General features: G+C 35.8%; 1 protein-coding gene across 2 annotated transcripts in view; it reads right to left on the reverse strand.

Annotated features, from left to right (window-relative positions):
• Window positions 1-1,673: 1,673 nt before the first annotated feature.
• Window positions 1,674-13,054, reverse strand: part of dyrk4 (dual-specificity tyrosine-(Y)-phosphorylation regulated kinase 4) — a 44,361-nt gene continuing 32,980 nt past the window's right edge. For both annotated transcript variants that reach the window (XM_017473397.3, XM_017473398.3), the window contains exons 8-14: window positions 11,598-11,736; window positions 10,953-11,034; window positions 10,619-10,791; window positions 8,966-9,026; window positions 8,720-8,849; window positions 8,222-8,388; window positions 1,674-7,249 (exon numbers count right to left, since the gene is read on the reverse strand). In XM_017473397.3, coding sequence (XP_017328886.2) covers window positions 6,939-7,249; window positions 8,222-8,388; window positions 8,720-8,849; window positions 8,966-9,026; window positions 10,619-10,791; window positions 10,953-11,034; window positions 11,598-11,736 — 1,063 coding nt within the window. In that variant the 3' untranslated portion in view covers window positions 1,674-6,938. The remainder of the gene's footprint in view (window positions 7,250-8,221; window positions 8,389-8,719; window positions 8,850-8,965; window positions 9,027-10,618; window positions 10,792-10,952; window positions 11,035-11,597; window positions 11,737-13,054) is intronic.

A 13,054-nucleotide genomic window follows, 5' to 3' on the forward strand; every position in this document is an offset into this window, starting at 1 on the left:
TAGTACAATGGTCGCAAGTGGACAAAAACAGTGAAATACTATAAAACTGATGTGTTATAGATAGATTATAGATATAGAACTTATCTATAAATCTGAAAAATGACAACATTGATATCTCTACCTGTAGTGTCTTGCAATAAATACTGTAAGTATATCTAAGACCACACACACAGCCACAAACTTCCCTACCTCATTACACTACAGTGCCCTCCACTAATATTGGCACCCTTGGTAAATATGAGCAAAGAAGGTAGTGAAAAATTGTGTTTATTGTTTAACATTTTGATCTTTTGTTGAAAAAAAATTCACAAAAATATTCTGCTTTCATGGATATCAAACAACTATATATATATATATATATATATATATATATATATATATATATATATATATATATATATATATATATATTTAAAACTTTGTTAAATATAGGTGTGCAACAATTATTGGCACCCTTATGCTTGGGATCATTGTCCTGTTGGAAGGTCCAATGATACCCAAGCTTCAGCTTCCTCACAGAGAGCAGTACATTTTCTCCTAGGATTTCCTGATACTTCAATGAATCCATTTTGCCTTCCACACGCTGCAGGTTTCCAGTGCTAGAGGATGCAAAGCAGCTCCAGAGCATCACCGAGCCACCACCATGCTTGACTGTGGACAGTGTTCTTTCTTCATTCTTCTTCCTCCAGACATACCACTGATACAGCGTGCAGAAAAGTTCCAGTTTTCTGAACTTTTTTGCACAGAACAGAATCCCAAAACTTCTGTGGCTTATTTATATGATTTTGAGGGGTTGAATAATTTTGAGACTGGAGAAGTCATTATAAGTTGCATTTTCAGTTGAATTTGGGGAAACCACTTGAAGCATTCATTGTGTTGAACTATTTCAATTGCTTTTGTTTGATTTGTTCATTGCAAACAGCTGAAAGTCTGTACATTTTGACAATAAACCTGATTTGCAATGGGGGTTGAATAATTTTGATTGCAACTGTATGTATTTTCTGCAAAATTATTATATTTGTCGGAAAGGCAAATATTATCACTCTGGGTGGAGTGCATGTTTCTGAGTAAATCTCATCGAGAGTTTATCTTGTTTGTGTAGGATTTATGCATCCGGGTGACTGTAAATATATTACTTAAAACCGATCACTACTCTCTGATCCTTTAGGCTACTTGCTCAGGCTACAGTAAGCTTCACTTCCTATGGCTATGCTCATTAAATTTGGGGGGATAAAACTTCACCAAAAAGAATAGCAGATATTCCACAATTAAATATAAATGTATTAAAATGTGATGTGTTGCTCTTTAATTAATAAAAAAAACAATCATAATGGCAAATTGCTGTGGTATGAGAAGAATAAAACACTTCAGGACACGCTATTATTGAAACTTCAGGGTGGTAAAAGTAACGCTGCTTGTCACACACTAAAGCCATTTCTGCCCCAGTGCATGTTGGTGCGATGATTTCATTTATCTAAGACCTTACCCATCCTCAACCTTCCTGTTTGAAATTTTTAAGACGTAAATTAAGATAAGAATAGATACGATAACAATATCACAATATCAATGTCTTAAAAATTCAGTCATAATAAAAGCAGCAAAGGGCAACAGATAACTGTATATTTGCAGAGTCCTTTGAACAAAGCAATCCAAACATAAAACAAAAAAAAAAGTATCTCTATAAAATGTTTATTTACCTCATAAAAATAAAACAACTATATTTCACAAATGACACCAAGTCGTATTTGCAAAGCAAATAGTGTGGCTGAGAAGGCAAACATAAGAGTCTACACATCTGAAAGTGATAAATCATCGTAGGATAATATTTGTGTTTGTGAACCTTGCTCTCATTCTAATTTAAATACAATATGTAAAGCACACGGTCGCTAATGGCAGTGTTTGACTTTAGTAAAGCATCAGTGTAATACAGACAAGCAAGTTTAGAGGTCGTCCTGATTTACAATCACTGATACAAATATCAACCACAAGAGAAAGAAAAAAAAAATTAAAAGCTGTAAAGCTCTCTTCTTTCCTCTATAATACTTGAACAGGATATAAACAAGTAAAACCTTGTCTAATTATATATCAACTGATGGCATACACATCTAGTGCATGGCAAAAAAAAAAGATACATAAGTATGATATATATATATATATATATATATATATATATATATATATATATATATATATATATACACACATATAACATACAATCCACATACCGATATTAATAATGAAATACTGTTGTACTAAACTATATTACATTTTCAGTGCATTTCATTACCTTCATCATTCTTAATATCATTATTACAATTTCACAATACTTCCGTTATCATCATCATCATCATCATCATCATTCAGGGATGGACAAATCATTACGATAGCCAAAACGTACAGGCTAACATAATTTAATCCCAATGTACAACAAGCTAGTTAGCTATAGAAAATAAATGAATACTCAAATTCTCAGGGAGATGAAGATTCTGTGTTATATATTCCCTATCCTTTCTCAATGTCTTTGATGGTCACGTTTTTATTTTCACCTGACGTGCTATTAGCGGAGTTATACAACAGTTGTATGTACTGTTTTGTCTTTTGCTCTGGTTTATCATCATTTGACATGTCTAACTGTGTGTTGCGGATTTATAAAACAACTGTACAATTGGCCAAAAGTTTGGAGACATCTGACAATCCCACTCCAGATTTATTCATCCTTAATTACAGTTATAGTTCCCCTTGTTAGGGAAAGCTTTCCACTAAATTTTGGAGCATGACTGTGGGGATTTGTGTTCATTCAGCCACAAGAGCATTAGTGAGATCAGGCACTGATGTTGAAGAGGAGGTCTGGGGTGTGATTCCAACTTTGTGGAAGGCTCACATATGGGATAAAGGTCAAATGTCCACAAACGTTTGGCCGTAAAGTGTAAATTATTCATTCAACTAGCCAAAAAGTTCCTAGAGTATAGCAGGACACATCCTTGGTGATGTGTGTAGTACGGAGGGTGGCGAGTAGCACACACTAGTATTGAGTCACTCCACCATGAAACATGAAGCAACAAAAAAAATCGTGTTACATTTAAACATACTGTACATATGCATTCAAAGTGCACAGAGTAAAATGAGCTGCTAACCCGCTGTCTTCCAACAGCAGCAGTTTGGCAATCCTGGGATTTGAACTCACAACCTTTTCAGATGGAGGCCAATTACTTAACCACTAAGCGTCCACATCCTATAAGTGCTAGTTAGATTACGACTGGGTGAGTGTGGAAAATAATCAGAAAAATACTTATATTTTAAATACTTAAAATCTTATATTTTCTTATTACCTATTTTATATTGCATATGATTCATTTTATAATGCTGGTCTTTATGTAACTCGGAGATGCGACTATGAATTGTGGTCTACGTGTAAAGGGCAAGTTGACATAAGAAAAACAAGTTCATTATTATCAAATAACCTTAATTCCTCAGACTTAGAGCAGAGCGAGCACCTCACTATCAGGAGAAGAGTAGAACAAACACATTCAATCGCTTAGGCAGGCAGCAGTCACACTGTCAAATAAATGAAATTTTTACCAAGTTATACAGAGGACTGCTTAAGACAAGGAGAAGTAAAAACCTTGATAGATTAACCGGCAGAACTCACAGTACAGTGTAGGAGATATGCGCATCAAATGTTGATAAGGATGTCAGCCTGACCTGGTGCAGTCTCAGCGGCCTTCCATGCTATAGATAACATAAACGGTAAATCTGTGATTTAAAGGGATCAGGAGACATCTAGCAGCAGTAAAGAGAGTTAGACCGAGTAAGATAAATTCAAATTAGCCAGTTATAAGGAGCAAATATGTCACGCCTTTGGTGTTTTTAAGATCATGCACTATGATCAACTCTTCAGTGGTCACTCTCGAGACCAACCTCCTTTATTGCTTGGGTTTACCTTTGTAAATGAGTGCCATTTGCATCCCACTGATGTTACTGCTTAAAATATCACACATATGTGAGGTAATGTGAAAAGTTTAACATTTTTAAAAGTAAATGGAAACATTTTAATGTAAGTGTCTTTTATAGCAACCTCGGTGCATGTTTCAGAAAAAATAACCTAAACCATTTAAAAAACCTACAAAATCTATAGCACTTATCTACAGAAAACAGCATTTTGCTTGTTTTTACCTCAAAGTACTGTATAACCATAAAAATACTTCAAAAATATGTTTTGTCTGAATTGATTGAACATGTCATGCTTGAAACATCCTTATCAACAAGTCCCATCCCTTACAGATTATGAAAAATGCCCATTTTAATTCGACAACATACACACAAGCCTGTTACCTGAACACATTTACCCCAATGGAATTTTTGAACACTTCTGAATTTCCTGAAGGTTACGGGAAAATAGTTTTTAAATAGTGTATTGATATTGATTGATGATATTGACCAATGAGGCCACTTTAAAATGTACAATTGTCCATCCATCCACCCACCGATTTTCCATATAGCTTGTCCTACACAGGGTCACGGGGAGCCTGGAGCCTATCCAAGGGGAACTCGGGGCACAAGGTGGGGGACACCCTAGACGAGGTGCCAACCCATCGCACACTATGAACAATTTGGAAATACCAATCAGCCTACAATGCATGTCTTTGGACTGGGAGAGGAAATCAGAGTACCCAGAGGAAACCTCCGAAGCACAGGGGGAGAATATGCAAGCACAGCACACACCTTACAGAGGTGGGATTCGAACCCCCAACCGTAGAGGCGCGAGGTAAACGTGCTAACCGCTAATCCACCTTGCCCCAACATACAATTGTGTTATCCAAAATATAGATTGAAAGTAAATTACTAATAAAAAATATTTTAAGTAAGGTATTAGAATGTTATTTTTGTAATTATAATGTATTATGTGTATTATAATGTTATAATTATGTAAATTCTCTGTGTTTACTAATTCCATGCTAAAAATCCAACCCTGTTACTCATTTAAGGGGAAAATGCTGCCATCAGCAAAAACACCTTGTAGAAAATTAGATATTGTTGCCTGGGATGGGTTGCATGGTTAAATGCATGGATTTTTTGAGAGGGTTAATGGCACCCTAATTATGGAATGATGCCAAATTAAAACACTACTATCCTGAACACACAATCTGCATGTCCTGGGCGCTCAGCCTAGTGATATGTCCACCCCTGATCATCATGTCTTAAGTTCATTTATCAAATCAGATCAAATCATTCACATTCAGAACAAATAATATAGGTGTTGTTGCATATCAGGCCTTCCTGCTTCCTTAGGAACACAAATAACAACCACTCTTAAGAACTCTCAATAACTCTCAGTGATCTCTTTGGCTCAGTCTCATTGCACTACTTTTCCTAAAAGCAAAAAGTAATCTAACCAAAAAAAAAAAGAGAAGAAGTAAAGTGGAAACAGAATATCAACTGTTTTAAACCATGCAGACAATATTGTACATTATAGTTCCTTTGGTATTCAGCTTGAACTCCAGGAAAAGTAGTATGAACAATATTTTGTGTAAAAAAAAATGTCCATAAGCACATGTATATAAAAACCACAAGGGCAATAAGACTCTGGTGGGAGATATTCCCATGATGCAGTGTAACACAGAAGGATGTGTTGGTTTTCCGAGTGGAATTCGCAGGATTAACTGATGGATTACCTTTTTGTGCTGAGATATAGTGTTAAAGCTAGTAATGTGCTTTCTTTTCTTTTCTTGTAACAGTAAGTTGTACCATTTATACACCATTTAAAAGTAGCTAAAGGCTCACGCTGACCATTTGACCTTGCAGGATAGGAGTGATGCAAGTTTTAGTGTAACTTGATTTCTAATGATCCTTTTCCAGAAAGGCGTTTTCTACCTCATAGGGACATCACAGTATCAGCGCAAGATCTGTACGACTCAGAATATTATACAGTATACTGTATGTAAATTAGAGATCTAGATAACCGAGCACAAAGCTGTCATATTGGTGTTCTCTTTCTGTTCTGTAAATGGACCAAACGTAAACATATTCCCTGCTTTCCCCAAAAATTTGACGTCATACCAGGTATTCCTGCAACAAAACCATATACGTTTCATGTCGCAGTAATTGTGTTAAGTATTTTACTGCTATAACACTTAATGAAACTAAGACATGCTAGTTTATCCATGTATTGTCTAGCAAGTGAGGTGATTCAATCATATAAAAAAAATCACTGTTGTGTTTAAAAGTGTATACAAAGCTATGAGGCTCATAATTTGCCTTAAATAGCCTACCTGTTTAGATTTTAAGTAACATTAAAAATATACTTTCCAGTACTTTCCAGTGAATGCTATGTCTTAGCATGCTACATTTCTGTAGTTTGTGAAAAAAAGGTTTCTGTTTCTTTTTCTTCTTATTAAAATGTTTAACTCTTATTACATTCTTTTAATTGCCCTGATTATTATATTGTAACCAGGTTTACTCCAAACGTATTTTCCAGAAACTTAGCTAGCTAGTTACTGAGCTGCTCGCTAGCTTTCAAATCGCTAACTAGCTAGCAAACTGTAACCTACAATAAAATGTGGTGTGCTATCAGTGTTAAGCATTACATACAAAGTCACTGGAAAGAGTTATACGTTGAGCGTTTTCATTTAACTTAATATATTTTGTTATTTTTTTCCATCACAATCTTACTAACCTTCAGCTTGGAAACCTCAAATAAAATAAAAAAAAAGAAAAGAAAAAAAGCCACTAGTACTTTTGATTCTGTTGTACATCTTAAAGAAAAATACATTTAAAAGTCAAGGAAAATAAATAAAAGTCTATTCAAGTTAGTAGTTCAGACTCTGTTAGCTATCTAGGTCTCTAATATGTATACCTATGCTCTAAACACACCTTCTGACTCAGTGTCACTGCCCATGGTATTACTGACCAAACGTCTGAATTATCCGAAAGTAATGAAGTTAAAGGATGGGTGGTAGAGTGTGAGGCTCCTGATCCTCTGAGTCTGTGCTTGATGCCGACTGAGACTGATGTTGGATGTTGATTTCGACGGAGCGCTCACCGCTGTCTGATTTCCTCACTGAGCTGCCCTGTGGATGGCTTTCTGGTTTGCTGTCTCGGCTGTCTTTGCTCTCTGCAGTGTTGCTCACTCCCTCACTGGTTTCTTTCTCTGCAGATGCTCCTATCGGTCGCAGGCGTTCTGCTGTCTCTCTTTTACCTCCTTTGGCTGAGTTTTCTCTCCTCAGTCTGTCCTCTGAGCCTGACTTTTCTGCTGTGGTGTGAGGAAAAAAAGAACATGTTGCATTCATCTTTGATATGAAGTTAACTTTTTATCAGAGGACAAAAAAATGGTATTTCGGCATTGAATTCATTGTGATGTCACACTCCACAGTAGTGGTTAATGACTAAGCAGACACTTAGAGTTTTTCATAAGGATTTATTTTTGTACCTAGCCTACTAGGTTTAAATATGATAATTTTGTTGTGACAGTTGTATACAGTGTTTAACTATTAAAAATGCTTTAGTTGTGCTGTTCATTTTATCTCTGTAACAATGTCATTGTGGAGAGGTGTGAATTGTTTGCCCAGCAGGGGGCTTACACCCCTCCCCTTTCCCATTGCCCTGCTCACCAGCAGCTAAACACAGTCACGATACTCTACACACAGAAACCCAACAGTGTCCTGACTTATCTTATAACAGACTTACAGTGATAAAATAATTTGTTTATATTGACTGAAAATTCCCAACAAGTGAAATGGAACAGCAATGCACTGTGAGAAAGGGTTAAACATTTCAACTAGCACCCATAAGGGTTCTGTTGTTTGTCCCTCTATAATAATTCTTACACAGGGACTTGTTTGGCGAACGCTCCATATAAACGGATATAAAAACCACGTGTAAACATTGATAAGGGGAAGTTTTCAGTAAGGAGATATTCATTTAGAATACTGTACATGGAATGAGTCCTCAGTGTCTCCAATTTATAGCTGCAATAATGTAAGTGATTACAGGAATTAACTGTTTCCACAACATTAAATGTAACTATAAATGGATAGAAAGTACAACATGTTATTGGTTTTAGTGTTGGCAAATGTTATGCTGTTGTAGGAAAAGAATTCAGCTTGGTAAATAAAACTTTACTTCATTCCACTCAGTCACTAATTATTTTCCCATAACAGTACAAACTGTTTTATATATTATTTAATAAACTCCGATACTGACAACAGACAAAGTTGACTTTTACCAGTCCTGTTTGAGATTGTCCTGCGGTAGCTGTACTCATAGTTGCTGTCACTCTCTCCTGGTTTCCTGATTGGTCGTGTTTTAGGGCGGAGCTTGTTAAGCCGGCCCTCGTGAATCCACTCGTGCTGCATGCCTTCATCTGGAGTCATGCGCTTCACGGGGTCCCACCTGCCACAAAAAAAACACAGAAGCATGAGTAAAAATGACTGGTTTTACATTTCCTTTTGTGCTAGAACATTTAAATTTGAGAACCTGAAAATGTGCTTTCTGATTAGCCTTGTGCACACAATATGCACTACAAAGCATGGATAATTACTATACTATAAATACTAATATAAAAAAAGCTATAAATATTTATAATTGTACACGCTGTTCTCTGCAACATTAAAAGCCATGCATGCAAATATGTTTGCATGTGAATATCATTTGCAAATTTAGTAATGAATAAACATGCAGTTGTAATAAAAAACATATTTGATTCAGTCTTAGATGTACATACTCAAGGCAGCGCCTAATAAAGTCTAAAAACAGAGGATCGTTGGTCTTCAGTATAGTGGAAAGATCCTTGGAGTTGGGTCTGCGTTTTTTCCCCTTGCTGTTCGTGACGTTTCGCGGATTTCCTTTTGAATCTGCATGAGCAACAGAAGAAATACCCGTTTGAACGTATGATATAGTCCAGAGTGAATCCACTGCATCAGTAGCTGTTCCAAGATCATCGCATACAGTATCAACGGAAAACACATACCAAAAAATAACCTTCTTCTGGATGAAGTCTGAACAAAGTCGTTTGGAGGCAAACCCATCACCTACAAACAGAAATATTCAAATTAACACCAGATAAATACGATTTCATTACAAAATAAAGAATTAACAACATTCCTGAACATGGACATTTCTACCGCTTTTAAAAATATATATAATTGAATAAATTAATGCATATTTTTGTTTTCAAAAGGTTTCATTATATGAATTTTATTTAAATTCTACTAAACAATACTTTTGTCTTTAGATAATTTTTTTTAAGGAACTCCTAATTTAACTTCAGGAAGTTTATATAATAACAGTCAGTGTGACTGTCATTTATTACTTTTTACATGGGCGTGAATAAAACGTTCCTTATGCAACAAAAACCTTCAATTTAACCGGATTATTCAGCACCCCTCTTGGTGTAGACGCCGGCGTCTACAGTCTGACTATTGTGAAAACATAGCTTTTGTATTTAAAAAAAAAAAAATAACGATGATATTATTTAGAATTTTCTTTGAGATAAATACACGTAATTCCCTTAAAATCAAATGCTTTCCTTATAGAATATTGTAATGCTAATAGTATGTATTACACAAACATAAATAAAATTCCTAATTAACCAGCTACATTTGTGTGACAATATAATTGCCCCTACACAATATTATTCTGCCACCATATCAAGTGACAATTACTCTGATTAGAATATATTACCAGATTTGACAACCTTTAGTAGTACTAGTACTTTACATGTAGAACTATGCTAGTATGATTTATCACTCAAAAATAAGTCAAAAGAGCAGTCTTTTCCCCCAATTAAAAAAGAAATGAGGCAATCGACATATGAATCTGGAATGATTTGCAAAAATGTTTTGAAACTCTTTAGAAACTCTTCTATATTAATGTCTCCATGAAATCAAAATTGAAGTTTTGTGGCATTCAGTATGAATATGTTAGCCTTAAGGTTATCTATAAGCTATTGTTCTCCAAAACACTGACAAAATTCAAAACCACCAATATAGATCAACAATTTTGATGACTTCATTCTGCACTTCAGCTTCTCACCAGATTTTCTGTCCAATCAAATGTTCTCTAGAATCTGAAGTGTCCCGCCCCTAACATTATAAAAAATCATGTTGCTGAAGTTGCCGTTGTTGAGCGAGAGAAATCATATCAGCAAGCATGGGTCGTAAATGCGTCTTTGCTTGTTCGGACGTGTGCGTTTTATTCAGCTTTCCAACTTTAAGTTGGTTAAGAAAGAAATGGCTTGAATTTATTCACTTTGAAGGAGGAGGTATTTGTGCCAGCTCACAGTTTTGTGATAGGCATGTTTCCATGGTACTAACTGTCACATACAGCTTAGCCTGGGCTGTGAGGTAAGCTATTGGCTATTTAAAAAGGGGGTGGAGCCACTGTATATGTCCCGCCCTGACATCTTGTTTCAGTGGAAATGACCCCAAAACACTGAACAATGCTGCACGTTTCAAGGCACTTCATGGGGACTTAACACCATAAAACTCTGTACAAATTGCACTATTCGGTTTACTGTAGTTACTGAATAATTTACAGTAGTTGCTGAATAACATGATGTCAAGTGAATAACTGAATGATAAAACTGCTCAATAAAACAGTAAACATTTTAAGACAGTCTGACCTCCATGATGCAGGCGATCTGCTCGACCTCACTCTCCCCGGGGAAAAGTGGGTATCCCGTGTAAAGCTCGGCCAGGATACAGCCTAGGCTCCACATGTCTATGGCCATGCTGTACGGGTGGCCCAGGATCACCTCTGGAGAGCGGTAGAAACGGCTCTGGATATAAGTGTACACTGCCGGCAGAACCACAGGAACACCATGATTAAGGTTTAAGCTAAAGTGTGTGATAACATGAGCTTAGAAATCTCTATTATCTCTCTTAGGAACTATATTGAGACTGAGGAGCTGTATAGTGATATAAGATATTAGCATGTTAGCAGAAAGCTTTTCTAACCTCTCTGTTGCTCGTAACAGCTTGATCCAAAGTCAACTACCTTGATATTTCCCTGTCCTCGCTGGGATAGCAAAATGTTCTCCTAAAAAGTACAGTGAGATACAGATATATGATTTTCAAGACCAAAAAAATGGGCATACATGGGCAGGTCCTAGGTTCTCAACAAAAGCACAATAGTCATCATTAAGGTTTATGTACATAATTTATGTACCCTAATGATATTTCTTGACAGTTATGCTCTCCTAGCTAAAAAAATATATATAACACCCCAAAGACTGCAAAAATAATATATAATTTTAAGTTTAAAATTGTTATTCCATTGGTAGATCATTTTGCTTATTATTATAGGTATTTATTTTCAGAAGGAAGCAAAATGATCTGCCAATGGAATAACAATTTTAAACTTAAAATTATTTATATTTTCTAATATGTTTATGATTATGAATATGATTAATAATCCCATAATTATTCTTCAAGTGTAAAGTTAAGTAGCCTTTGCACCTTGACTATAAAAAAAAACACATTTAATTTGTGGAAAAATTAACACAGAAAACGAGCTGTTCTTAAGTAGACACACATTATTAAAAGTCCTAACGTTAATTAACACTTGAGTGTGGAGAAGAGTGGAGGAAAGTGTTCACCGACCGGTTTGAGGTCACAGTGGATGATCTTCTCCCTGTGGAGCATCTGCAGGCACTTGAGCAAAGAGTGTGCGAAGCGTCGGATCAGCGACAGACTGAAGCCCTGGAAGTTGTTCTTTTTGATCAGTTCATACAGATTTGCTCTGTGTGGAAACAAAGGAAAGCAATGATGATAAAACATAGTGTGAAGTAATGTAAAAGAGTGACATATACGTGGGTGAGAAATGAAAGGAAAAATAAGCTGCTTGTGATAGACTAGGGGGGCATAAATTTATTTTCCTCCATGGTTTGGCTCCACGTGTCCGCTCTGATTGAAGTGTCACTGCAAATCAATAATGCAGTACTGTTGACTGACTGATCACCTTTAACCTACGATGACACATTTCTATCCTGATGGGCGTGGTCTCTTCCAAGATGACTCCACCCCATTCATAGGTCTCAAGATCTCACTGTGGGGTTTGATGAAGATAGAAATGGTTTAAATTACATGCTATGGCCATCAACCTGACCAGATCTCAACCTATGTGAGATTTTGGATGGACGTGTTAAGAGAACACTCTCTGCAGTACGTCCGTCATCACAACACCAACTGAGGGAAACTCTTTTCGAAGAGTCTGAACTGGAGAAACACCTCAATAAGACACTTGTTGGTTTTTCCTTAAATTTGTCATCCATTTGATAGATTAATTAGATCTATCATTATCCTTAGGGATAATTAGGGATAAATCTATCATTAGGGATACATTTAGAAATGTAAAATTCATATCTGGGATTTTCAGTTTTCTGTTTTTATATATTTCTGTTTTCTATAAAGCTGTTTTGTGACTTATAGAGTTTGAGTGAAACTAGACACCAGGCTAACAACTAACAGTGATCATTTCCTTTCCCAATCAAACTAACATATTAATTTGTAGAGTAAATAGATCATTTATAGCATTATTTGGGATATGGATCAATTTTAATCTATTATTGGTGATGCAGAATCCTGCATCCTGAAATCCTGTAAGGATGCTTCATCTCAATGAAGGCTGGACTGCCATCTACTTTGCTTTTACTGATGTCTATTTGCACTGAGAGATAAAGAATAAGATGATTTCACAAATGTAAATTGCAACATGTACACTGCCAACCAAAAGAGCTTGGAGTTTTTGGTTTACATTTTTAATTCTATTTTACCCATTACTGACCATGAATAAAGTCAGTAATGGGTAAAATTACCCATGGAACACCAGTTATTCAGGTGATAGGTAAAATTACCCATGGAACACCAGTTATTCAGGTGTTCCACTAAGTTCCTAAAGGATTGACTCATTGGCTACTCTCAGATTCTAATGGGACTCAAAATGAGTGCCTTGTTAAATTAAAGTGCACTTGTTTAGTGAAGCAGTTACTGTAAGATTGTACAATACTGTGAAATTGTAACTTACCAAAAGCCTAGATTTGTCTTAGAGTTGATATTAG

Source organism: Ictalurus punctatus, chromosome 8, assembly GCF_001660625.3.
Source record: "Ictalurus punctatus breed USDA103 chromosome 8, Coco_2.0, whole genome shotgun sequence".
In the NCBI taxonomy this organism is placed as follows: Eukaryota; Metazoa; Chordata; class Actinopteri; order Siluriformes; family Ictaluridae; genus Ictalurus; species Ictalurus punctatus.